The following is a 23,160-nucleotide window of genomic DNA, read 5'->3' as shown; positions in this document are numbered from 1 at the left end:
ATACTATAAAAACCTCAGAAACAAACAATTTTTGGGACTAGAGACTGGATTGAGAACCTATCATTCTTAATCCTGCTTTTTATGGACAGCTTTAGAATTGAATGATCCCAGGCTGAACTCCTGGTCTTCTGAAATGTAGGCTGTTGTGTTCATCCTTCTCAAAAATGGGACTTGGGAAGGTGAATGGGGCTTTCTGGAGTTACTGGCCTTTTGCTGGCAAATCGAGGCAGCTTGTTTAACTTTGTGGGGTTTATGGAGAATGAGATTCCCGAATACTGTATTTCTTCAGTTCTAAGCTGTACCCCCTCCCAAGATATACATCTCTAAAGATGGGGTGCATCTTAGAATTGCAGGTGTATCTGATGTTTTGTTGTTGTGGTTGGGTGGTACTGAAATTAGGGTGTGCCTTACAATCGATGGTATCTTACAGTTGAAGGAATACAGGAGCATTGAATAATGTCCCTCTCTTTGTGGAACCTTTCCTACAAAAACTAGAGTGCTAAGAGCCAAGACCGCAAATCGGAGAGCCGAGAGAAGAGCCGAGAGAGGCAAGGGAGTGTGCCCTTCAACAGAACAAGAGAAAAACGATCGAGCGAAGAACCGCACCGGTAAGATTGAGAGGCCCAAAGGGGCTCCCATAGTGGTGATTGTCATTGTTTATTGCTTTATGCACGTGTTAATTGGACACTTCCTTGTCTTTGTGCTCGCAACCTGAAAGGACATGGCACACAAGGGAATGGGAACATGGGGTTGCTGTTAGTTTTCCAGGCTGTCTGGCCGTGTTCCAGAAGCATTCTCCTGACGTTTCGCCCACATCTATGGCAGGAATCCTCAGAGGCTGAGAGGTCTGTTGGAAATTAGGCAAGTGAGGTTAATATATCCATGGAATGTTAAAGGTGGGAAGGAGTACTTTTTTGTCTGCTTGAGGCAAGTGTGAATGTTGCAATTGGCCAGCTTGATTAGCATTTAATGGCCTGGCAGCTTCAAAGCCTGGCTGATATATAAACCTCACTTGCCTAGTTGGTGATACAGCCCAGAAAACTCACAGCAACCCTATGTAATAACACTTTATTTATATTCTGCTCTACCTCCCCGAGGGGACTCAAAGCAGATTACAACATACACAGATAGGCAAATATTCAATGCCTTTAATATGGTGGAATAATAATGACATACAAATACACAGAACAAAGGTAAAGGCTTCCCCTTTCATCACCGGCTTTCTGGGGGCGATGCTCAACTCCAGCCATGGGGAGGTGCTCTTGTTCCATTTCCAAGCCGAGGAGCCTGTTGTCTGTAGACACCTCCTGGTCACGTTGCCGGCATGGCTATATGGGCGCCTTATTACCTTCCAACCGAAGTGGTACCTATTTATCTCACATTTGCATGTTTCCAAACTGCTAGGTTGGCAGGAGCTTGGGCTGACAACGGGAGCTCACCCCAACCTGCTGCTTTGAACAGTTTAACCCATTGAGCCACTGCAGCTAACTAGCACATTTGTTCTGACGAATCCTAAGTTTGGCCTTCTTTTGGCCAAATTAGAGTGCACTTTTTGCTGCTGGCAGAGTGGACACCAGGCCTGTTCCAACTTACATGTAGATTCAGCTTATGACCTCATGTTTTATGTAACCTGGGGATTGCCTGTCATTAAATGTGAGTTTCATATGCAGTTCGTTCTTTTTGTACCCGCTTCCTTCAGAAGCTCCCGCGACCGCCGGGACCGGCAGCAGCGTTTGCAGGCTATCTGGGAGCAGGAGGAGAGGGAGCGGCTGGAGATTGCCCGGGACAAGCTGGAATTTGAGCGGGTGCGCCTGGAGCGGGAGCGGAGTGAGCGGGAGCGGCTGGAGCGAGAGCGCATGCGCATCGAGCGGGAGCGCAGGCGGGAGCAGGAGCGCATCCAGCGGGAGCGGGAGGAGCTGCGACGGCAGCATGATCAGCTGCGCTATGAGCAAGAGAGGCGCGTGGCTGTGCGGAGGCCCTACGACATCGATGGGAGGTGAGCTCATATGCACTGGAGAGGTGGCTATCTTGGAATGGCTCAACCACTTCTGTAAGGGGTCATAGGAGTTGAGCTGATCCTTTGTTGTGTGACCACTATCTCCTCCCTATGGTTCTTTGACCTTACCTATGTTCCTGAGCGCATTCACTCCCCCCCTTGGCTTCACCCTATTTACTCAAATCTAATGCTCACCTTTTGGGGCTAAATGACCTTGCCAAAATTAGGGTGCACATTACATTTGCGTGATGCAGTAATCTTATTGCTGAGCCAAAGCAAAAGGGGAAGCTGCTTCTGGAGTCCCTATGTGAATGTTTATTATTGTTGTCTTAAATTGTTATTTTTGATGTTTTATACTTATTATCAATGTATTTGGATTGTTGTTTACATGATTTTAGTAAGTTTTAAGCCACTTTGCTTCCCGTGAGGTAGAAAACCCGGATATAAAGATATTATTATTATTATTATTATTATTATTATTATTATTATTATTATTTGGCCATGGTTCAGTGCTATGCCATCCTGGGAGTTGTAGTTTGGTGAGGCACCAGCATTCTTTGGCAGGAAAGGTCTTGTGAAACTGCAGTCCACAGGCTCATTACATTCAGCAGCAAATACTTTTCGGTTTCATGATTTTGCAAATTCAGGTGTTCACTAGATTTGATTGTGCATTAGACTTGAGTCAACATAGATGTTTATCTGCATGTACTCTTTTTGGTTGCTACCAAAAAAATCCCCGTCCAAAACCTTCTGTTACTTAGAATCCTAGAGTTGGAAGAGACTGCCAGGCCCATCCACTCCAACCTCCTTCTGTTATTAAGGAAGACACAATCAAGACCCTTCCAACCGATGGCTATGCAGTTTCATAGACATTAGCAGGTTCATGGGGAGAAAGAGGGCTATAGAACCATAGACTGCTAAAGTTGGAAGAGACCCCTTGGGCCATCCACTTCAAGCCCTTCCTGTTATTACAATCAAGACCCTCCTGACAGAGCCCTCATACACATTAGCAGGTATATAGAAAAATGGAGCCATGGAATTCTAGGGTTGGAAGAGATCCCCCAGGGCCATCCAGTCCTACTTCCTTCTGCCATATTAAAGACGCACAATCAAAGCGTGGCCAACAAATGGCCATCCAGCCTCTGTTTAAAAGCACCCAATGCAGTTTGCCTTCCTTAATTCTTCTAATATTTGAGAGCTTTAGTATACTCAGGGAGCCCCCAGTGGCACAGCAGGTTAAACAGCTGAGCTGCTGAATTTGCTGACCGAAAGGTTGGCGGTTTGAATCCAGGGAGCAGGGGGAGCTCCCGCTGTTAAGCTCAGCTTCTGCCAACCTAGCAGTTTGAAAACATGCAAATGTGAGTAGATCAATAGGTACCGTTCCAGCAGGAAAGTAATGGCGCTCTGTGCAGTCATGTTGGCCACATGACCTTGCCTGAGTTATTTGAAAACATCCATTTTTAATTGTACAAAATGCATAAGGTTGTGGGTGATCTACAGCTCCCATCATACAAGGTTAATATTGAAAAACTCCCATCAGTACTTCAAGTTTGTTACGTTGGGCAAGTTTGCCCTAGATGCATTGTCGTTGGGGTTCAATGTGCTCTCTGACTGTAGGGTAAACTACAATTCCCAGTATGGTGAGTCAGTCCCCTCAAACCCCTCCAGTAGGTTGAGTTAGTCAATGGGGTTTTGTGTGCCAAGTTAGTTCTAGGTCCATAGTTGGTGGAGTTCAGAGTGTTCATAGATTGCAGGTGAACTATTCATCCCAGTACCTATAGCTCCTATAAATCATGGTGAATTCTCCCCAAACCCCTCTAGTATGTTCAGTTGCTGATCAATGCCTCTGTTTGCTGTGGATAGGAAAAGGTTATGGGAGAGGCAATAGACGGGATCATGCAAATTCCACACCAATAGAGAGAGTAAGAAACACAGATGTCTGTGGTGGAGGGAACACATCAAATCTAGGATGAAATGGTCCCGGAATGAAAGCCTTCATTTGGGTGGAGGGCAGTATGGTGTTTGTGGAGGACATTGGCAGGGCTCTTGGACATGTTTACGGCGCTCACTATGACCTGTAATGCCATTGGAGGGTGGGCCATTGGTGTCTCCTGAGCATTGGGAGCTATAGCAGGAACTTGTCTCAGTGAATGGACAGCCCAACCACACACATACATAGATATTGTCACTTTTATTATGTGTATAGATATGAGGAAGGCTTCTGAGTCTTTGAGGAAATCTCAGCCCCACTCATGTCTAAATTATTAAGGGCCTTCTTAATTGCCTCCCCAAGGAACAGCCATCTTTTGTGTACATCTCTTCCTCATCCTTGGAAATACTCTGGTTCTGTTAATTTGTTTCTGTTAGGAACTGTCCTACACAATGTCAGGGTTATTGTCCACTTCTGTCCTCAAATAAAAAACATCTGTGGGGTGAAATATTATGGGAGTCCCTGTGGTTACGATTTGGGTGTTTTGCTTTTCAATCCTTTCATCAAAACTTTTGAAGTTTAAGTTGCTAATGCAAAGAAGATGGAGGAAGAAATCTTGTGCCTTTGTTGATCCTTGCCTTTCCCCTTCCAGGAGGGAAGATGCCTACTGGCCCGAGGCAAAGCGGATGGCAATGGATTACCGCCACCGCTCCGATTTCAGCCGCCAGTATCGATTCCATGACGTCGATTACAGGTATTGTGGCCAGCATCAAAATGAAGCCCTGGACAGGTGAGCCAGGCAGACCAAATCCCTTTGCCCTCCTGTTTTGTGTTGAATAAACTGTATGGAAGTAGTGCTCTGTTTCTCTGCTGAAGGTCAGGCCTTAGGTTTCACCTGTACCTCAATGGAAAGAAGGAAAACACGCCTTTCTATATGTTGTTGGCCACGTCAGTTGAGACTGACAGGAATTGTAGTCCAAAACATCTGTAAAGGCCAGAATTTAGGCTGTTCAGGCTTCATGTTGCAGTAGAGCAGGCCTCTTCAACCTGCAGCCCTCCATGTGTGTGGGACTCCAGCTCCCAGAATTCCTGACCATTGACCAATAGGGGCTTCTGGGAGTTGGAAGGCCCAAACAACTGAAGGGTCCTGCAGTAGAGTATGGATCCCTTTGCCTCTAACAGAAACTGATTATATGCACTCCTTTGTTTGATATTGTTTGATCTGTCCTGTTTTTTCCAGAAGAGAAGGATCGCGAGGAATGATGGGAGACCGAGATATACCGGTGAGTTGCTTTTCTTATGCAGTCTGTGACTTGGAGCTCATGCTGCTTGCTTTCTGGGATTATTGATCCATCCCCTTTCCCAATATTTTAAATTATTTTTAATACAAATAAACAAACAACAACAGTACTTATGCATATAGAAACATAGAAAGACCTAAACCTACCAAGCTGCAGGATAATAAGTTTTTAATAATAATAATAATAATAATAATAATAATAAATTTATTGTGTAAGAAGCAAATTGAGGACATTATACTAAATGTCCTTCGATCAGAAACTGGCCACTTGGAGTACCTCTGGTGTCGCTGTGAGAAGGTCCTCCATTGTGCATGTGGCAGGGCTCATGCTGCGTTGCAGTAGGTGGTCTGTGGTTTGCTCTTCTCCGCACTCGCATGTCATGGATTCCACTTTGTAGCCCATTTCTTAAGATTGGCTCTGCATCTCATGGTGCCAGAGCACAGGCTGTTCAGCGCCTTCCAAGTTGCCCCGTCTTCTGTGTGCCCAGGAGGGAGTCTCTCATCCGGTATCAGCCATAGATTGAGGTTCTGGTTTTAGCCAGCCACTTTTGGACTCTCGCTTGCTGAGGTGTTCCTGCGAGTTTCTCTGTAGATCTTAGGAAGCTATTTCTTGATTTAAGGCGTTGGCTTGCTGGCTGATATTCGAACAGAGGATGGTTCGGAGGTTTCTATTCTTGGTCCTTTCATTAAGGCTGGTACTTCCTGACAGATGTCAGGTTGTACAATAACAGCTAAATAGTATAATTTTTCCAGCGGTGTGGGACATAGACATCCTGTGATAATTTGGCAGTCACATCCACTGTTTTAACGTGGTGTTCCACATTGGGCATGTGTATTCAGTAGCAGAGTAGCAAAGTGCAAGGGCAGATGCCTTCACTGTGTCTGGTTGCGATCCCCAGATTGTGCCAGTCAGCTTTCATACAACATTATTTCTAGCATCCACTTTTTGCTTGATACTCAAGCAGTGCTTCTTGTAAATCAGAGTATGGTCCAGAGCGAATCCCAGGTATTTGGGTGTGCTGCAATGCCCCAGTAGGATTCCTTCCCAGGTTATCCTCAGAGCTTGAGATGCTTGTCTGTTCTTAAGATGAAAAACACACCTACATTGTAGACGAATTAGGAGTCAGCTGTTGTCCCCTGTAGTAGGCAGTTAGAGCACCTAAAGCTTTGGAGGGCTTCTGTTCGATCCTTTCAAAACTCCCTGCTTTAGCAGTGATGGCACGATCATCAGCGTAGATCAAATTCTCTGTCTCTTCTAACAATGGCTGGTCATTTGTGTAAATGTTAAACATTGATGGACCAAGCACTCTCCTCTGAGGCAGGCCATTCTTCTGTTTTTGCCATCTGCTTCTCTGACCCCGGAACTCAACAGAAAGCTCCTGTTTTGTAGAAGATTTCCTATGAAGCCAGTGAGGTGGTAATCCAGTAATATGCATTAATAAATAGCAATATTGTTTTATTAATATTATTCAGTAAAGCGGTATATAAATTTATTATTATTATTTATTACCTGCTTCTACTTGTGGCTCAGGGCAAGGTGCAACATAGTTAAACACCTCTATAAATTCACATATTAAAACACAGTTTTTAAAATCACTAATTCAAGAATTGGATATGGGTGCTAAATTCAGTAATGCAATAAATGCGATTTATGATTTACAAAAAGCTAAACTGAGGATTAATGGTCAAATGACAGAAGAATTTAATATATCCAAAGGGACACAATAGGGATATCCATTATCCCCATTAATATTTATAATGTCGCTAGAACCACTAATGAAATGTATAAGAGAAGACCAGACGATTCAAGGAGCAAAAATTGGTAAACATGAGTATAAAGTACGGGCATTTGCTGATGATGTTTTAGGAATAGTTGAAGATCCATGTGAAAATATACAAAAATTGATTCAAAAGATAAAAGATTTTGGGATGGTATCGGGATTTAAGATAAATATGACAAAAACAAAAAAATTGACTAAGAATGTAGAGAAGAAGAAAGAAGACGTGATTAAAGAATTAACAGGTTTAGAAATTATAAATAAATTTAAATATTTAGGAGTATGGATAATGGCCAAGAACGGACAATTAATAAAAAATAATTATGAAATGCTCTGGAAAAAAATACAGAAGGATTTACAAAATTGGAAATTTTTGAAGTTATCATTAATGGGACGTATTTCCTTAATAAAAATGAATATTTTGCCAAAATTAATGTTTTTATTCCAGAATTTACCAATTATTAGAAGTCAAGGGTTTTTTCGCAAAATGGAAGAAAGATCTGTTAAAATTTATATGGCTAGGAAAGAGACCGAGAATAAAATATACCAACTTAATAGATAAGAAAACTAGAGGAGGTTTGGGACTCCCGGATTTAAAAGCATATCATGACACATGCGCCTTGCTGTGGATTAAGGACTGGATATTACTAGATAAAGAATTATACCTAAATCTAGAAGGGAATGATTTGAGAGTAGGCTGGCATGCCTATTTGTGGTATGACAGAGAAGTAAAGGAAAAAACTTCAGGAACAACTTTGTTAGAGCATCACTGCTAAAAGTCTGGCAAAAATATAAAATATATCTTTATAATAAAACTCCATTATGGGTCTTCCCTATGGAGGCCCACCAGAGAAGACTTTTGGGATGGCGAAAATGGCCAAGTTATATAGAGATATATTAATTAAAAATTCAAATAATATGAAATCCCATGAAGATTTAAAAAAGACATTTTCTAACATTACATGGTAGCATTATCTACAGATCAAAGACTATTGTAACCAAAACAAAAAGCTGGGGTTTAGTTGGGAAGAATCAACATGGGATAAGATATTAAAACTGGAAAAGAAAGTAATATCAAAAAGTTATAACATATTACTTACATGGTTAACTGAAAAAGAACAGGTTAAATCCTGCATGATTAAATGGGCACAAAATTTAAAAAGACCAATTCAAATAAGAGAGTGGGAACAAATGTGGAACAAAAAATTGAAGTATACATATGCTATGGACCTAAAAGAGAACTGGTTAAAATGTTTCACAGATGGTATTCCACACCTAAACAATTGGCCCATATGTATAAAAACCTATCGGACAAATGTTGGAAATGATCAGCTTGGTTCTTTCTTTCATATGTGGTGGACTTGCAAAATAGCATCTAAGTTTTGGACAAAAATTCATGAAGAGACACAAAAAATCTTAAAAGGGGATTTTTTTTAAAAAAAAAAACAAGAATACTATCTCTTAGGTTTTACTGACTCAGATTTACAGTTGAGTGAGGAGGAAGATAAACTTTTTACCTTTATCTCGACAGCTGCCAGAATTGTTTTTGCGAAGGGATGGAAACAAGAACAAAACCCACCCACAGAATTGTGGTTGGATAAAATAAGAGAAATAAAAGATATGGACGAATTGACATTTTTACTGAAGAAGTATATGGGAAATATCTTTAAAAGAACAAATTGGGGTCTCTTTCACGACTATGGATAATTTGAAGAATTAGCAGTTAAAATAAACATTTCAATTCTAAAGGTTTAGAATAAAAGAAGAGACACTAGCCAAGAAGGTGGAATGGAAGTCATTTTTTCATTTGTTATTTTTTTCTTTCCTGGTATCTCTGTTTTTCTATTTCTATTTTTTTTCTTTTCTATAATGGTATTGTTCTCACTTCTTCGTTCTGATTGTTTAAATAATTTCAATAAAATTATTTTTTTAAAAACACACAGTTAAACTGCAGCCATAAAAGCATATATGATAAGATAAATATATTGAAATACCTGAAACAAAAGATATATATTGGCAAAAATGTTTCCGTTCTTCTTAGAAGGTGTTGGAAGACTTACCTCTTGACAGTAACCTATCCATTTCTCTTATTTTCTGCATCTTTACAGTCCAAACTCTCCTACAGTTGGCATATCTTGCCATTTTCCTCATTTGAACATATAGGGATTCTCACTGCTTTTCACGTGGGCTGTAGTAGAAGAGCACAGATCCATTTCTGTAAATCAAAAAAGAGGGCACTCTTGTTTTCAAAGCCAGGCGGCAAATGGCCCAAGATGATTTGATGCCCCTTATAAATTGGTACAGCATCCTTTCTGCGTGCATTGTTTTGAGATGTATTTTGGAGGAGGTTTGTTGGGCTTGGAAGGGCTGGGGAAACTCTGCCATGTTCTTTGACACTTCGTGCGGTGTTGGATGCTCTGCAGGAAAGGGCCTCCTCCAGAGAGGAAAAATGCCCCAATGTCTCCATGATGTGGCCCTCCTGGGTCCTTTTTCAAAGTGTAATTGGTTGTTCCCTTGACGGCGGCCTCCTTTCCCCCCACCAGCATTACACAGATGAGCGCCACCGGGATTCTCGGGATGGATGGAGCAGCTATGGCTCTGACAGGCGTGTGAGCGAAGGAAGGTGAGTGTGCAAGGCAGAGGGGACTGTGGGTCATAGCGATAGGGATGTCTTCATCCCACTTAGAATCCCATCGTGAGGCCGGGAAGACCCAACGTCACGTGTCAAACATGAGGCCTGCTGGCCGAATCCATCCCTCCGTGTCCTTTTTTTGGGCTCTCCTTCAGAGGCTGGGCTGTGACTCCTGCATTCCACATCATAACTAGACCGAATGGGAGTTGTGATCCAGGAACCTCTGGGAGGCTGCCGTTGGTTCTGTTTAGTCAGGAATTTCGACACAAAGATAGGATGCTGTCAGGTTAATTTTGAAAATTGTGTGCATTAGATTCAAGTCAATACAGGTATATAATGTAATCAGGGTCATAAAACTCACAAATCCTCTGATGGTCTAGGTTTGATTTACGCCTGTCGCCATACATCAGAGTAATTGATCTTTACTGCATGCTAATAAAACCTTCTAGTTTCCTGTCATTTGTCCCTGCATGAGTGGTATCTCTCTCATTCGTCCATGTACTCAGAGCCAACAGGGCTGTTGGGTTGCAACTCCCAGCATCCCGTTAATAAAAAGGAATGGGAGTTGTCGTTCCATAACATTGGTGAACCCTAACTAGGCAAAAACTAAAGAACGCTGACTACTATATTGCAAAAATTATAGTTGGCCGCCTGTCTCCCTGGATTCTCCCTCCATGGATTCAGCAGCAACCATAAGGCGGATGGGCCCGTCCACGAAAATGAGTTCGATGCCCCAGGCCTCAATGATGCCCGGATCAAAACTCTACTCTTGAAAATGCCATGTAACAAATTGATGTTTTAAAGGCAGCTTTCCTGAAAGGAAATGAGACAGTTCCTCCGTGTTTAACATCTATAAAATAGGAAGGGCTAAAGCACACTCATGCTTTTTGATGCTATATGGCTGTTCTTATGATATAATATTGTATTTATGTGTTGTCGAAGGCTTTAATGGCCAGATTCACTGTGTTGCTCTGAGTTTTCTGGCTTGTCTGGCCAAGTTTCAGAAGCATTCTCTCCTGATATTTTACCCACATCTATGGCAGGTATCATCAGAGATTGTGAGGTCTGTTGGAAACTAGACAAGTGGGGTTTATATACCTGTGGAATGATGTCCAGGGTGGGAGAAAGAACTCTTGTCTGTTTGACGCAAGTGTGAATGTCGTAATTGGCCACCTTGATTAGCATTGAATGGCCTTGCAGCTTCAAAGAATGGTTGCTTCCTACGTGAGGGAATCCTTTGTTGGGAGGTGTTAACTGGCCTTGATTGATCCTTGCCTGGAATTCCTCTGTTTTTTAGTGTTGCTCTTTATTTACTGTCCTGATTTTAGAATTTTTTTTAATACTGGTAGCCAGATTGTGTTCATATTCACGGTTTCTTCCTTACTGTTGAAATTGTCCACATGCTTGTGGATTTCAATGGCTTCTCTGTGTCATCTGACATGGTGGTTGTCAGAGTGGTCCAGCATTTCTGAGTTCTCCAATAATATGCTGTGTCCAGATTAGTTCATCAGGTGCTTTGCTATGGCTGACTTCCCTGGTTGAATTACTATGCAGTGTCTTTCATGTTCCTTGATTTGTGTTTGGGCATTGCTGCGTTTGGTGATTCCAAAGACAGCGTTCTGCTGGGTCAGGTTGAGCTCTTGACCTTCAGCCCAGCTCTTCACCCACCTAACAAATCGAAAACACCAATGTGAGTAGATGAATAGGAACCGCATTAAGCAGGGAGGTATTTTAGGCATGCGTTAGGAGGAAAGTTTACAAACAAAAGAAAGATCTTCTGCAAGGAGATGAAGCGACCCCCCCCCATGGCCGAAATTGAGCACAGTCTCCAAAAGATGCTGAATGATGAGGAAAAAACATATATATACCTCTATCTGATGTCTGTCTTGTCATTGTATAATCGGGATTGAATGTTTGCTGTATATGTGAGTTCTGTGATCCACCCTGAGTCCCCTTTGAGAATGGTGGAATGTAAGTACTGTAAATAAATAAATAGAATAATGGGGAAAATAATACACTTTTAGGGAGCCCTACTAATGGTCTCGGAAGTGAGAGTAAGGATCTAGTAAATCTGGATTATTTACTTTAAGAAACACAGGAACTTTCCAAACTGTGTCCAGTTGCTTGACATTGATACCTGGAAAGATTCTGGAGAGGATAATGAAGGAGGCCATCTGTCATCACTTAAGAGAAGAAGGCTGTGATCCCTTAGAGTTGGCATGGATTTCTCAAAAACAAGTCATGCCAGACTTATCTCTTTTTTTGATAGGGTTGCAAGCAAATGGTTGATGCAGGGAATGCTGTGGATGGAACAGATTTTGATATTGCAAACAAATGAATAAAATGTGGGCTGGATAATATTCCTGCAGGGTGGTTTTGTCATTGGTTAAGCAACCAAACCCAACAATGGGACCTCTTCTTTATCCTTGGTAGAACGAACTAGTTGGGTGCCATAAAGAGGTTCTTTTCCTGGGCCTTTCAGGGCTGTTCAACATTTTAATGAATGGTTTGAATGAAGGTTTAGAGGTCCTCCTTATCAAGTTTGCAGATGACTCCAAACTTGGGAGACAGAGCTAAGACTCCAGAAGACAGGATCTGGATCCAAAAGAACCTTTACAGATGATAAAGCTAACAAAAATAGATTTCAACAATGTAGCATACTTCACAGAGAGCATACTTCACAGAGAACAAAATGCACAAATACATGCCTGGCTCAACAACAGTAAATGCGAAAGGGATTTCGGCGTTTTAGTGGACCACAAGTTGAACATGAGTCAACAGTGATGCAGCAACGGGGGAAAAAAAGCCAATGCAATTCTAGGCTGCATCAATAGGACAGTGTCTGGATTTAGGGAAGTCGTGGTGCCCTTCTCTTCTGTCTTGGACAGACTTCACCTGGAATAGCAATCCTGTATCGAGTTCTGGACAAAGCAATTCAAGAGGGATATTGACAATGTACAGAGGAGGCTGACTGGAATGTTCAAAGGTCTGGAGACCATGAATAATCCCTCCGAGAAGCGGCTTAAAGAGCTGAATCTGTTTACCTGATGAAGAGAAGGTTGAAAGGAGGCATTATGGCCATGTTTAAATATCTAAAAGGCTATCATAAGGAAGTGGGAGGAGACTTCCTTTCCGCTGCCCTGGTGAAAGATTTAACCCATGGGTTCTAAGGAAAAGAATGAAGATCCCACCTAAACATTACGAAGAACTTCCTGAGCTGTTCAACAATGGAACTCTGCCTCGGAGTCCAATGGAGGTTCCTCCCTTGAAAGCTTTTACACAGAGGCTGGATGGCCATCGGTCGGGGTGTTTTGGTTGTATTTTTCCTGCATTGTGGAAGAAAAGGGTTGGACTGGATGGTCCACTTGGCCGCTTCCAACTCTATATGATTCTAGGATTCCTGAACGATGTTTTCTTGCTCTCATTTTTCAGAGATGGACGCGATTGGGGGGATCGAAAATTTGAGGACCGTTCCTGGCAAAGTGGCAGCGATGATGGCGGATCCCTGGGGCGGGATCCTGAACGATGGCGAGGTGATGATTTTCTGACACATTTATTATCGTGGCATAGGTCAGACACTGTAGATCCCCCCCATTTGGACCTTGGTTCTGAAGATTACATGAATCATGTGGCAGATCCTCTGTTTCTGGGGCCACACAAAGACACAGATGACCATCCAGCTTCATTGACATTAGATGGTTCATGAAGAGAAACTGGGCTATAATAGAGTTAGGAGAGATGTTAAAGGCCATCTACCCCAACCCCCTTCTGCCAAGCAAGAAAAGCACCATCAGAGTCTTCCCAGCAGATGGCCATACAGCCATTTTAAAGTGTCCCATTTTTTTCCCTAGGCAGGGGCAGAGGAAGACGGGCTCGTGTCAGTTATCGTGGCAGGATGTCTGGGTAAGAAAGAAACCTCCATGCAGGATTATTATAAACTTGCATTTAACATGGGGAAGATCCCAAATCCATCTTGGCCTTGCTCCTCTATTTGGGGCCTGAGAAGGCTCCGGAGAAGTTAAGATTGGTGTCCTCCTTAGGCTTTATGAAGAACAGCAGGTCTTTGAGTAGGTAGATGGAACATGGACAGATACAGGATGCGTGCTACATAGATGGAAGGAGGGATAGGTAAAAGATGGATCGATAGATGTATACAGCATGGATGGAAGGTTGCAAGATAAGTATATAGATGATGGGTGGATAGATGTATACAGGATAGATGCAAGAAAAATGGACAGACAGATTATTGGATGGATAGATGTATACAGGATGGATGTAAAATGGATGGAAGGTGCAAGATAGATAGTTATATGATGGATAGATGTATAGGGGATATATGCAAGGTACAGTAGATGGAAGGATGCAAGATAGGCAAGACAGACATAATGGATGGATGTATACAGGGTGGATGCATCATGAATGGACAGACAGACAGATACATGGATGGATAGATGGTGGAATCATAGATTCCTAGAGCTGGGAGGGACTACAGTCTAGTCCTTTAAGAAAGATAGATATGTTTCCTTTCTTTGAGAGTTTTACTGCCATAAATCCCTAAGGGACTTGGAAGGTAGGGAACTGTCAAGCCGTTTCGAAGTATTGTCAAAGTCTTTCTTGGCCGGAATCACTGGGTTACTGGGGAGTTTTCCGAGCTGTCTGGCCATGTTCCAGAAGCATTCTCTCCTGGTGTTTCACCCCAATCTATGGCAGGGAGTTGTGAGATCTGTTGGAAACCAGGCAAGTGAGGTTTATATACGTATTTGTGGAATAATGTCCAGGGCGGGAGAAAGAACTCTTTGTCTGCTTGAGACAAGTGTGAATGTTGCAATTGGCCACCTTGATTAGCATTCAATGGCTTTGCAGCTTCAAAGCCAGGCTGCTTCCTGCATAGGGGAATCCTTTGTTCGGAGGTGTTAGCTCGCCTTGATTGTTTCCTGTCTGGAATTCCGCTGTTGTTTGAGTGTCGTTCTTTATTTACTGTCCTGATTTTAGAGTTTTTTTAGTACTGGTCGCCAGATTTTGTTCATTTTCATGGTTTCCTCCTTTCTGTTGAAATTGTCCACATGCTTGTGGATTTCAGTGGCTTCTCTGTGTCGTCTGACATGGTGGTTGTTAGGGTGGTCCAGCATTTTCCCCGCGTGGTAGGCCTGTTGTTCACACCATTGGTATTCCCTGCGCTCGCGCAGGCCAGCAACGGATTTAGGTTGTGTTTCTTCCTCAGCTTCCCTATGCGGTCGGTGGTTCCCTTGATGTATGGTAAGAATCCTTTTCCTCTAGCTGGATCTTTGTCTTGACTCTCGTGTCTTGTTCTTGTTCTTGCAGCTCTTCTGATGACTGTGGTGAAGCCTCCATTGGGCTGCAGAACCCAGTTTAAGTGGTTCAATTCACCTTGGAGGAGGGGAGGGTTCATATATTCATTTTACACGGCCTGCCAGGGCTTTAATTGTGTTTATTTTTTGACTTGGGTGATGGTTGGCATTTTTATGTAGGTATTTGTGTGTAGATTGTCTGTAAACTGTATGGCCCAATTGCTGATTTACTTTGTGGATTGATTAGGATTCCCACAGGCAGGAAGCAGCCAGCTCTGAAGCTGCAAGGACATTCAATGCTAATCAAGCTCATCAATTGCAACATTCACACTTTCTTCCAAAAGACAAGAGTTCTTTCTCCCACCCTGGACATTCGACAGATATATAAACCCCACTTGCCTAGTTCCCAACAGCCCTCACAACCTCTAAGGATGCCTGCTATAGATGTGGGCAAAATGTCAGGAGAGAATGATTCTGGAACATGGTCAGGGAGCCTGGAAAACTCACAGTAACCTATTTCTAAGTACCGTATTCCTTTGGTTGTGAGGCGCCATCAATTGACAGATCGAGGCACTCTAATTCCAGTGCCCCATTTCCCAGAGACGTTTATATGGAGAGAGTGTTTATTAGAATGGAAGAAAGCCCACTGGGTGACCATCCTTCTGATGACGATAATTCCCTGAAATTAGTAATATCGGTCTCCTCATTTGGTTCCAGGGAAACTATGAGGCCAAGCACCCCCTGAAACCCCTTTTCCTCCTCTTTTTCTAGGCGTGGAGGCTTCCTGCCGAGTGACCCATCAGGCCCATCGTCGCCCAGAGGGGAGACCCGAGGTGAAGGCTTCTCGGCACAAGACCGAGGGGACCGTCCCAGCGACCCTCGCTTCAGCCGCCGTTACTGAATGTTTTCACTGTTTTATGAGGTCTTTTGTTGGGGGGGGCTTTCCCCCACCCCACTCCCCTTCTCCTAAACTGTACAAATGGCAACAGAAAGAAGGAAACCGAGACAAACACACACACACACACACACAACTCCTCGGTGAACCACTGACTGTGACTGTTTTTATGTTTACTTCCATCTCACTTGACATGTGAAGCAGCCATTTCTGGGTAATGTGTCCCTGTCCGTGCCGCATCCATTCCTTCCTTCCCCTTTTGCCCTTGTTTAAAATAAAAAGAATCTGTGTTTCTTTTAGAAAGGCATTCCATTTTCTATAAAATAAAAACAAGTTTACAGAGACCTGGTCATAACCTTCGGATTGTATATTCTTGGGCAAAACCGGCCGGGCACAGCAGGCGAGTTGCAGCAAGGAAAGGTGAGAAACATGATCAATTGCGTTTTCCAAAGACAGAAACTTTTTGGTTAGCAGAAAGAATGTCTCTTCTTTAAGGAACATTCCATCATAACTCTTCTTTAGTCCTAAACATCTATTATAGGTCTTTCTACAGAGCAATTAAAACATCTGTGCAGTACCTGGGATTGACCTCTTAAGGGTGTTGTTTTGTGTATCCGGAATATAGGATTAGTACCTGGAATTGACCTCTAGACCTGTGGTTCTCAACTTGTGAGTCCCCAGGAGTTTTGGACTACAACTCCCAGAAATCCCAGCTAGTTTACCAGCCATTAGGATTTATGGGAATTGAAGGCCAAAACATCTGAGGACCCAAAGGTTGAGAACCACTGATCTAGAGGGTGCTGTTTTCTAACCATCAGGTAAATGGCATGTATTTATACATTAGCTTGGGTACCTGGCATTGCCTGGGTTATTTGAAAAAGTCATATTTTTAATTGTACGAAATGCATAAGGTTGTGGGTGAACTACAACTCCCATCATGCCTGGTTAACCCTGATAAACTCCATGAGTACTTGTTATGTTGAGCAGGTTTGCTGTAGACGCTTCATCAGTAGAGTTCAGTATGCTCTCTGGCTGTAGGGTAAATAACTCCCACTATATTGAGTCAGTCCCCTCAAACCCCTCCAGTAGGTTGAGTTAGTCATGGGGGTTCTGTGTGTCAAGTGTGGTCCAGGTCCATTAGTGGAGGTCACAGTTTCACTGATGGGTGAACAACTCCCAAAAAAGGAAGATCAGTTCCCCCCAAATCCCTCCAATAATCAATTTTCGGCATATCGGGAATGTGTGCCAAGTTTGGTCCAGATCAACCAGTGTCTGGGTTCACAGTGCTGTCTGGATGTAAGTGAACTACAACTCCCCCCAAATCAAGGTGAATTTTCCAGTATTTTTTGCTGGTCATGAGGGTTCTGTGTGCCAAGATGGCTTGAATTCCATCTTTGGTGGGGGTCAGGGGGCTCTTAGCTTGCAGGTGAACTATAAATCCCAGTACCTACAACTCCAAAATGTCCATGCCAATCCCCCTCTTAACCCACCAGTATTCGAATTTGGGCCTATCAGGTATTCATGCCAAGATTGATCCAGATCCATCGCTTGGGTTCATAGTGAACAACTCTTAATCCCTCCAAAGACCTTCAGTATTGTTTGCTGGTCATAGGGGTTCTGTGTGCCAAGTGAGTTCCAGATCCATCACTGGGTGAGTTCAGACTGCTATTAGATTGCAGGTGAGCTATATATCCCAGTCCCTACAACTCCTAGTAGTCATGGTGAATTCTCCCCAAACTTCACTAGTATGCTCACTTGCTGATTAATTCCTGTTTGCTGTGTGCCACATAAAAGAATAGGGAGAGGCAGTGGGTGATGTCATGCAAATTCCACACCAATGTTGAGAGTCAAAAACCCTGGAATGCCTGTGGTGGAGGAAAAACAATCTAGGATGGAATTGTCCCTGAATGAAAGCTTTCACTTGGGTGGTGGGCAGGATGGCGTTTCTGGAGGACATGTTCACAGCGTTCACTATAACCTGCAGTGTCATCGGAGGGAGGGCCATTGGTGTCTCCTGAGCAGTGGGAGCTATAGCTATTCGTGGAAGAGGGAGACTGTCTGTGTAAGTGGACACCCCAGCCACACACACACACATTTTCACTTTTATTATATGTAGATAGGCTTAGTCCTTGAAATTGACCTCTAGGGGTGCTGTTTTGAAATCATGGAATACATCAGGAAAATATTTATTTATACTTAATACCTGGGATTGGCCACTAGAAGGTGCTGTTTTCTAGCAATGGATCAGGAATTTTTCATAGTCTTCCTTAGTCCTAGATAACATTTATTGCCGATCCTACTACAGTCTCTTTTTTGGAGAGAATAAGCAGGACCACTTGGACTCCAGCTCTGCAAAGAAAAGACAACTGAGGCTTTGTGGAAGAACGGATGATTTTATTATTTAATGGAAGACCGCTAGTGCATCAAACGCAGGCAGGGCTCTTTCAAAGTCTCTATTTCAGCCATTCTGCCTCTTGGGGACCAGACAGAGGGTTTTATTGCAGGTGTCATTTCACAAGATCCTTCATGTACTTCCAGCCGTACTGGGTATATTCGCTGGCCCGCGTGGGGGCCACTGAGAGGCCGCCGATGACTGTCCGGACCCCTATAGAAAAATCAGAAGCAAAGTGATACATTTCCTTATAACCTAAAGGCCACCTCCCTCAACAAATCTGGGGCCAAGGTGATCTGCCCCAATGTCTCTCCTATAAATAAACAACAGATCCTCACCCGAGTTCCAGGCGTTGCAGAGGGAAAAGTCGGTCTTGGGGATGGCTGGGAACTGGGTAAAAAGAGAACACAAACACAAGCTAGGAAAAGGGTTCCAAAAAGAAATTAATGCATCTCAGACAGCCCAAGGGAGATCTGTAGGCAAATACGGGAGGCTTTCAAGCACAGGGAAAATGTCCATCTGTTGGGAGAGCTTGAGTTGGGTCTAACTCTTCCAAGTCTAGGATTCTTTGATCTTCCACCTATCTGTCTGTCTTTGATCTTCTATCTATCTCTTCCAACTCTAGGATTCTTGGATCTTCCATCTACCTATCTCTTCCAACTAGGATTCTGTGGTCTTCCATATATCTATCTCTTCCAACTAGGATTCTATGATCTTCCAACTCTAGGATTTTAAAATCTATCTCTTCTAACTCTATATCTATACGGCGCCCCCAGTGGCACAGGTTCGAATCCAGGGAGAGCATGGATGAGCTCCCTCTATCAGCTCCAGCTCCCCATTGCAGGGACATGAGAGAAGCCTCCCACAAGGATGGTAAAACATCAAAAAACATCCGGGCGTCCCCTGGGCAACGTCCTTGCAGACGGCTAATTCTCTCACACCAAAAGCGACTTGCTGTTTCTCAAGTCGCTCCTAACATGACAAAAAAAACCCTCCATCTTTCAACTTTCATTCTCTATGTCTTCCAACTCTAGGGTCCTACAGTCTTCCAACTCTACAGCTGTCTATAAATATTATAATAATAAAACTTTTATTTATATACCACTCTATCTCCCCGGGGGGACTCAGGGCAGTTTCCAAGCAACAACATCAAAACATACAGAGTCACAACATGGAAAAAAAAAAAACTAACAGCAACGTAAGCATGGAATTACCCAACACATAAATATTAAAAGAAAAAATATCTGCCTGATGCATGTTTCTCCTAAGCTGCAGATACTCTGTTCCTTCATAAAGCCTTTTCTTTGCCATCCTGAGGGAGGTGGGGGTGGTGTGACGAATGAGACCTCAGTTCTCCCCTTTGCCCCAGCCAAGGCCCCCATCCCAAGGGGCTCACCTGCCAGCCAAAATACTTGGCCCACTCCTCCAGGGCCGGTGGGAGGGCCTCTTTGGCCTTGTGGAGGGCCTGGGCCCCTTCCTCCCCTCCACCAAGGAGCCCTTGGCTATAGACCACATAGATGGAGCCTCCCGCTAAGCCTCCTTTGAGCAGGAACCTGCATAGATACAAACAAAGCATAGATTGTAAAGGAACAGAAAAAGAAAGTAGACTCAGCATTTCAATATCAATACTGATTTCACTACGCAGGTTTTCATCTTGGGAGTGATCCTGGACTCATTGCTGAGCCTGGAACACCAGGTCTCGGTGGTGGCCAGGGGAGCATTCGTACAATTAAAACTTGTGCGCCGACTGCACATGTACCCTAGGAAGTCGGACTTGGCCATGGTAGTCCATGCTCTTGTTACTTCCTAAATAGACTACTGCGACATGCTCTATGTGGGGTTGCCTTTGAAGACTGTTTGGAAGGTTCAAGTGGTCCAACGGGTGGCAGCCAGATTTCTCACCAGAGCAGGGTACAGGGAGCATACAACCCCGCTGCTGCGTCAGCTCCACTAGCTGCCAGTTCGCTACCGAGCACAATTCAAAGTGCTGGCTTTGGCCTATAAAGCCCTAACAGTTCTGGCCCAGCTTACCTATCCACATTTATCTCCCTCTATGAACCATCACAGAGGCTAAAATGTTCCAGGGAGGCCCTGCTCTCGGTCCCACCTCCATCTCAGGCGCAACTGGTGGGGATGAGAGACAGGGCCTGCTCAGTGGTGGCCCCTCGGCTATGGAACTCCCCAATAGAATCAGGTCAGCCCCCTCCCTCCTGACCTTAATGAAAAAAACTTACACATGGCTTTGGAACCAAACCTTTGACCAGCAATGGGAGCAGTGCATAAGTGACCACGAATTAATGTGACAGATAAATGGAACGGCCTTGGATTATGATTTGGATGGTGTGATTTTAATTCATATTTTAAACTGCTTGGATTTTAATTGTCTTTGTTTATGTGTATGGCATTGAATTGCTACCTGTTGTAAGGCCGCCCAGAGTCCCCTTCGGTTTGAGAAGGGTGGGGGATCAATTGTAGTAAATAAATAAATATGCAATTGATAAACTCTGTATAGTATTGACTTGATATTCCTATTGAAATGCAGTATACATGAATTAGTAATAACACATTAACTAAGACAAAAACATTCTACATGTATTTTAATGTTTTCTTTAAAATATTATTTTCCATTGTTGCCTGTTGCTTGAGAGTTAACTGAGGTCCCTTCCACACAGCTAAATAAAATCCCATATTATCTGCTTTGAACTGGAATATATAGAACTGGGCTCAGACAACCCAGTTCAAAGCAGATATTGTGGGATTTTCTGACTTGATATCCTAGGTTATATGGCTGTGCGGAAGAGTCCTAAGTGCCTACAGTTAAAAACTGTATCCCAGAATCTGATCCCAGGTTTTCTGTTTATCCGAGATTAGCTGGCAGTGCAGACTCATATAAACCAAAAACCTGGGATCAGATCATGGGATAAAGGGCCTGTCTGGAAAGGCCCAAAGGTATAGTATAGAAAAAATATTATTATTAAATAGATAATTTGGATTATGAACGAACATTACATTTTTATTTATATAGATATATATACATATCTCATGAGCATTCCAAAATACGATACTTGGAATACAACCTTCAAAACAGTTCAAAACAAAGAGACTTCTGCCCCTGCAATATTATTAGTAATATTACATATAATATATAATATACAATTATTCTACTGTTTTATCATTAGTACTATATTGTATTACATTATATTATAATACTAGCTGTCCCCTGCCATGGGTTGCTGTGGCCCAGTCTGTGTTTATGTCATAAAATCATAGAGTTGGAAAAGACCTCGTGGGCCATCCAGTCCAGTCCAGCCCCCTGCCAAGAAGAAGGAATATTGTATTCAAAGCACCCCTGAGAGATGGCCATCCAGCCTCTGTTTAAAAGCTTCCAAAGAAGGAGCCTCTACTACACTCCAAGGCAGAGAGTTCCACTGCTGAACAGCTTTCACAGTCAGGAAGTTCTTTCTCATGTTCAGATGGAATCTCCTTTCTTGTAGTTTGAAGCCATTGTTCCGCGTCCTAGTCTCCAAGGAAGCAGAAAACAAGCTTGCTCCCTATGACTTCCTCTCACATATTTATACATGGCTATCATGTCTCCTCTCAGCCTTCTCTTCTTCAGGCTAACCATGCCCAGCTCTTTAAGCCGCTTCTCATAGGGCTTGCTCTCCAGACCCTTGATCATTTTAGTCGCCCTCCTCTGGACACATTCCAGCTGTTTTAAATGAGTTTTTAAAGAGTTTTTAATACTGGTAGCCAGATTTTGTTCATTTTCAGATTCAACCACCATGTCAGACTACACTGAGAAGCCATTGAAATCCACAAGCATGTGGACAATTTCAACAAAAAGGAGGAGACCATGAAAATGAACAAAATCTGGCTACCAGTATTAAAAAAACTCCAAAATTGCAACAGCAAAACAGCAGAGAGGAAACAACCAGGCACATCTTAATACCTCTCAACAGAACATTTTCCCAGGCTCAGCCAGGCCTTCAAATGCTAATGAAGGTGGTCAGCTGAAACATTCACACCTAGCTTCAGCAGAGAGCTCTTTGCCCCACCCCAGCCATTCCACAGATATATAAACCCATTGTCCTAATTCCAACAGACCTCACTACCTCTGAAGATGCTTGCCATAGATGCAGGCGAAACGTCAGGAGAAATGCCTCTAGAACATGGCCCTATAGCCCGAAAAAACCTACAAGAACCTAGTGATTCCAGCCATGAAAGCCTTGGACAATACAATATAATATGTATGTACAATATGTTATATTATATTATTAGCATTCTAAAATAAGATACTTGGAATACAACCTTCAAAACAGTTCAAAGCAAAGACTTCGGCCCTTTCTACACTGCCATACAAAATCCAGATTACCTGCTTTGAACCGGATTATCAGGCAGTGTAGACTCATATAATCCAGTTCAAAGTAGATGATGTGGATTATCGGATTTGATAATCTGGATTGTATGGCAGTACAGAAGAGGCCTTAGATTGCAATAATGGTAACAGTTTCCCAAAAGAGAATTGGATTCCACTATTTCAAAGAGATTTGGGATTGCAATATTTCAAACGCAGAGCATTACAGTTGGAAGGGCCATCTAGTGCAACCCTCTTGCCATTAAAGCTTGGGTGCTGTAGTTTTGCAAGGCCTGCCAGACTACTGATGCCAAGATCCCATTGCATTGAGCCCTTCTTTCCTGATTATGAATCTAGAAAACCGCCCTCCCGACTCACTTGATCACAGGGACGAAGCGAGACGCCATGACAGCAACGCCTTCGCCGGCCCAAGGGCAGCAAAGCGCCCGCCCGCACCGGTTTTTCCCCCCTGCAGCAAAAGCCCATTGGCTGACCTACTCTCGCGAGACTTTTCGGGAACTGCCGCGGTTGAGAGAAATGGAGGCCGCCATTGTTCCTGAGAGGGAGGGCGGGG

At 43.3% G+C, this 23,160-nt stretch overlaps 2 protein-coding genes across 4 annotated transcripts in view; one reads left to right on the top strand and one right to left on the bottom strand.

Annotated features, from left to right (window-relative positions):
- The window catches only part of LOC132781054 (scaffold attachment factor B1-like), a 47,040-nt gene extending 30,856 nt beyond the window's left edge, over positions 1–16,184 (top strand). Inside the window, exons 14-21 of one of the 3 annotated variants that reach the window (XM_060784981.2) lie at positions 496–608; positions 1,700–1,996; positions 4,579–4,680; positions 5,170–5,209; positions 9,548–9,627; positions 13,069–13,169; positions 13,488–13,539; positions 15,717–16,184. In XM_060784981.2, the coding sequence (XP_060640964.2) occupies positions 496–608; positions 1,700–1,996; positions 4,579–4,680; positions 5,170–5,209; positions 9,548–9,627; positions 13,069–13,169; positions 13,488–13,539; positions 15,717–15,846 (915 nt within the window). In that variant the 3' untranslated portion in view covers positions 15,847–16,184. Of the gene's footprint in view, positions 1–495; positions 609–1,699; positions 1,997–4,578; positions 4,681–5,166; positions 5,210–9,547; positions 9,628–13,068; positions 13,170–13,487; positions 13,540–15,716 lie in introns of all 3 variants that reach the window. The other 2 variants (XM_060784980.2, XM_060784982.2) reach the window with 2 other exon arrangements.
- Positions 16,185–18,213: 2,029 nt separating this feature from the next.
- Positions 18,214–23,069, bottom strand: MICOS13 (mitochondrial contact site and cristae organizing system subunit 13). The gene is made up of 4 exons (XM_060784983.2): positions 22,965–23,069; positions 19,629–19,785; positions 18,571–18,622; positions 18,214–18,445 (listed from the first exon to the last, which is right to left on the bottom strand). The coding sequence occupies exons 1-4, from the start codon at positions 22,991–22,993 to the stop codon at positions 18,348–18,350; spliced, it is 336 nt and encodes a 111-aa protein (XP_060640966.2). The 5' UTR covers positions 22,994–23,069; the 3' UTR covers positions 18,214–18,347.
- Between the last annotated feature and the right edge of the window lie 91 nt (positions 23,070–23,160).

This window comes from Anolis sagrei, chromosome X (assembly GCF_037176765.1).
Source record: "Anolis sagrei isolate rAnoSag1 chromosome X, rAnoSag1.mat, whole genome shotgun sequence".
Classification (NCBI taxonomy): domain Eukaryota; kingdom Metazoa; phylum Chordata; class Lepidosauria; order Squamata; family Dactyloidae; genus Anolis; species Anolis sagrei.
Note: the sequence above shows the minus strand (reverse complement) of the source record. Positions and strands in the feature narration are given on the sequence as shown.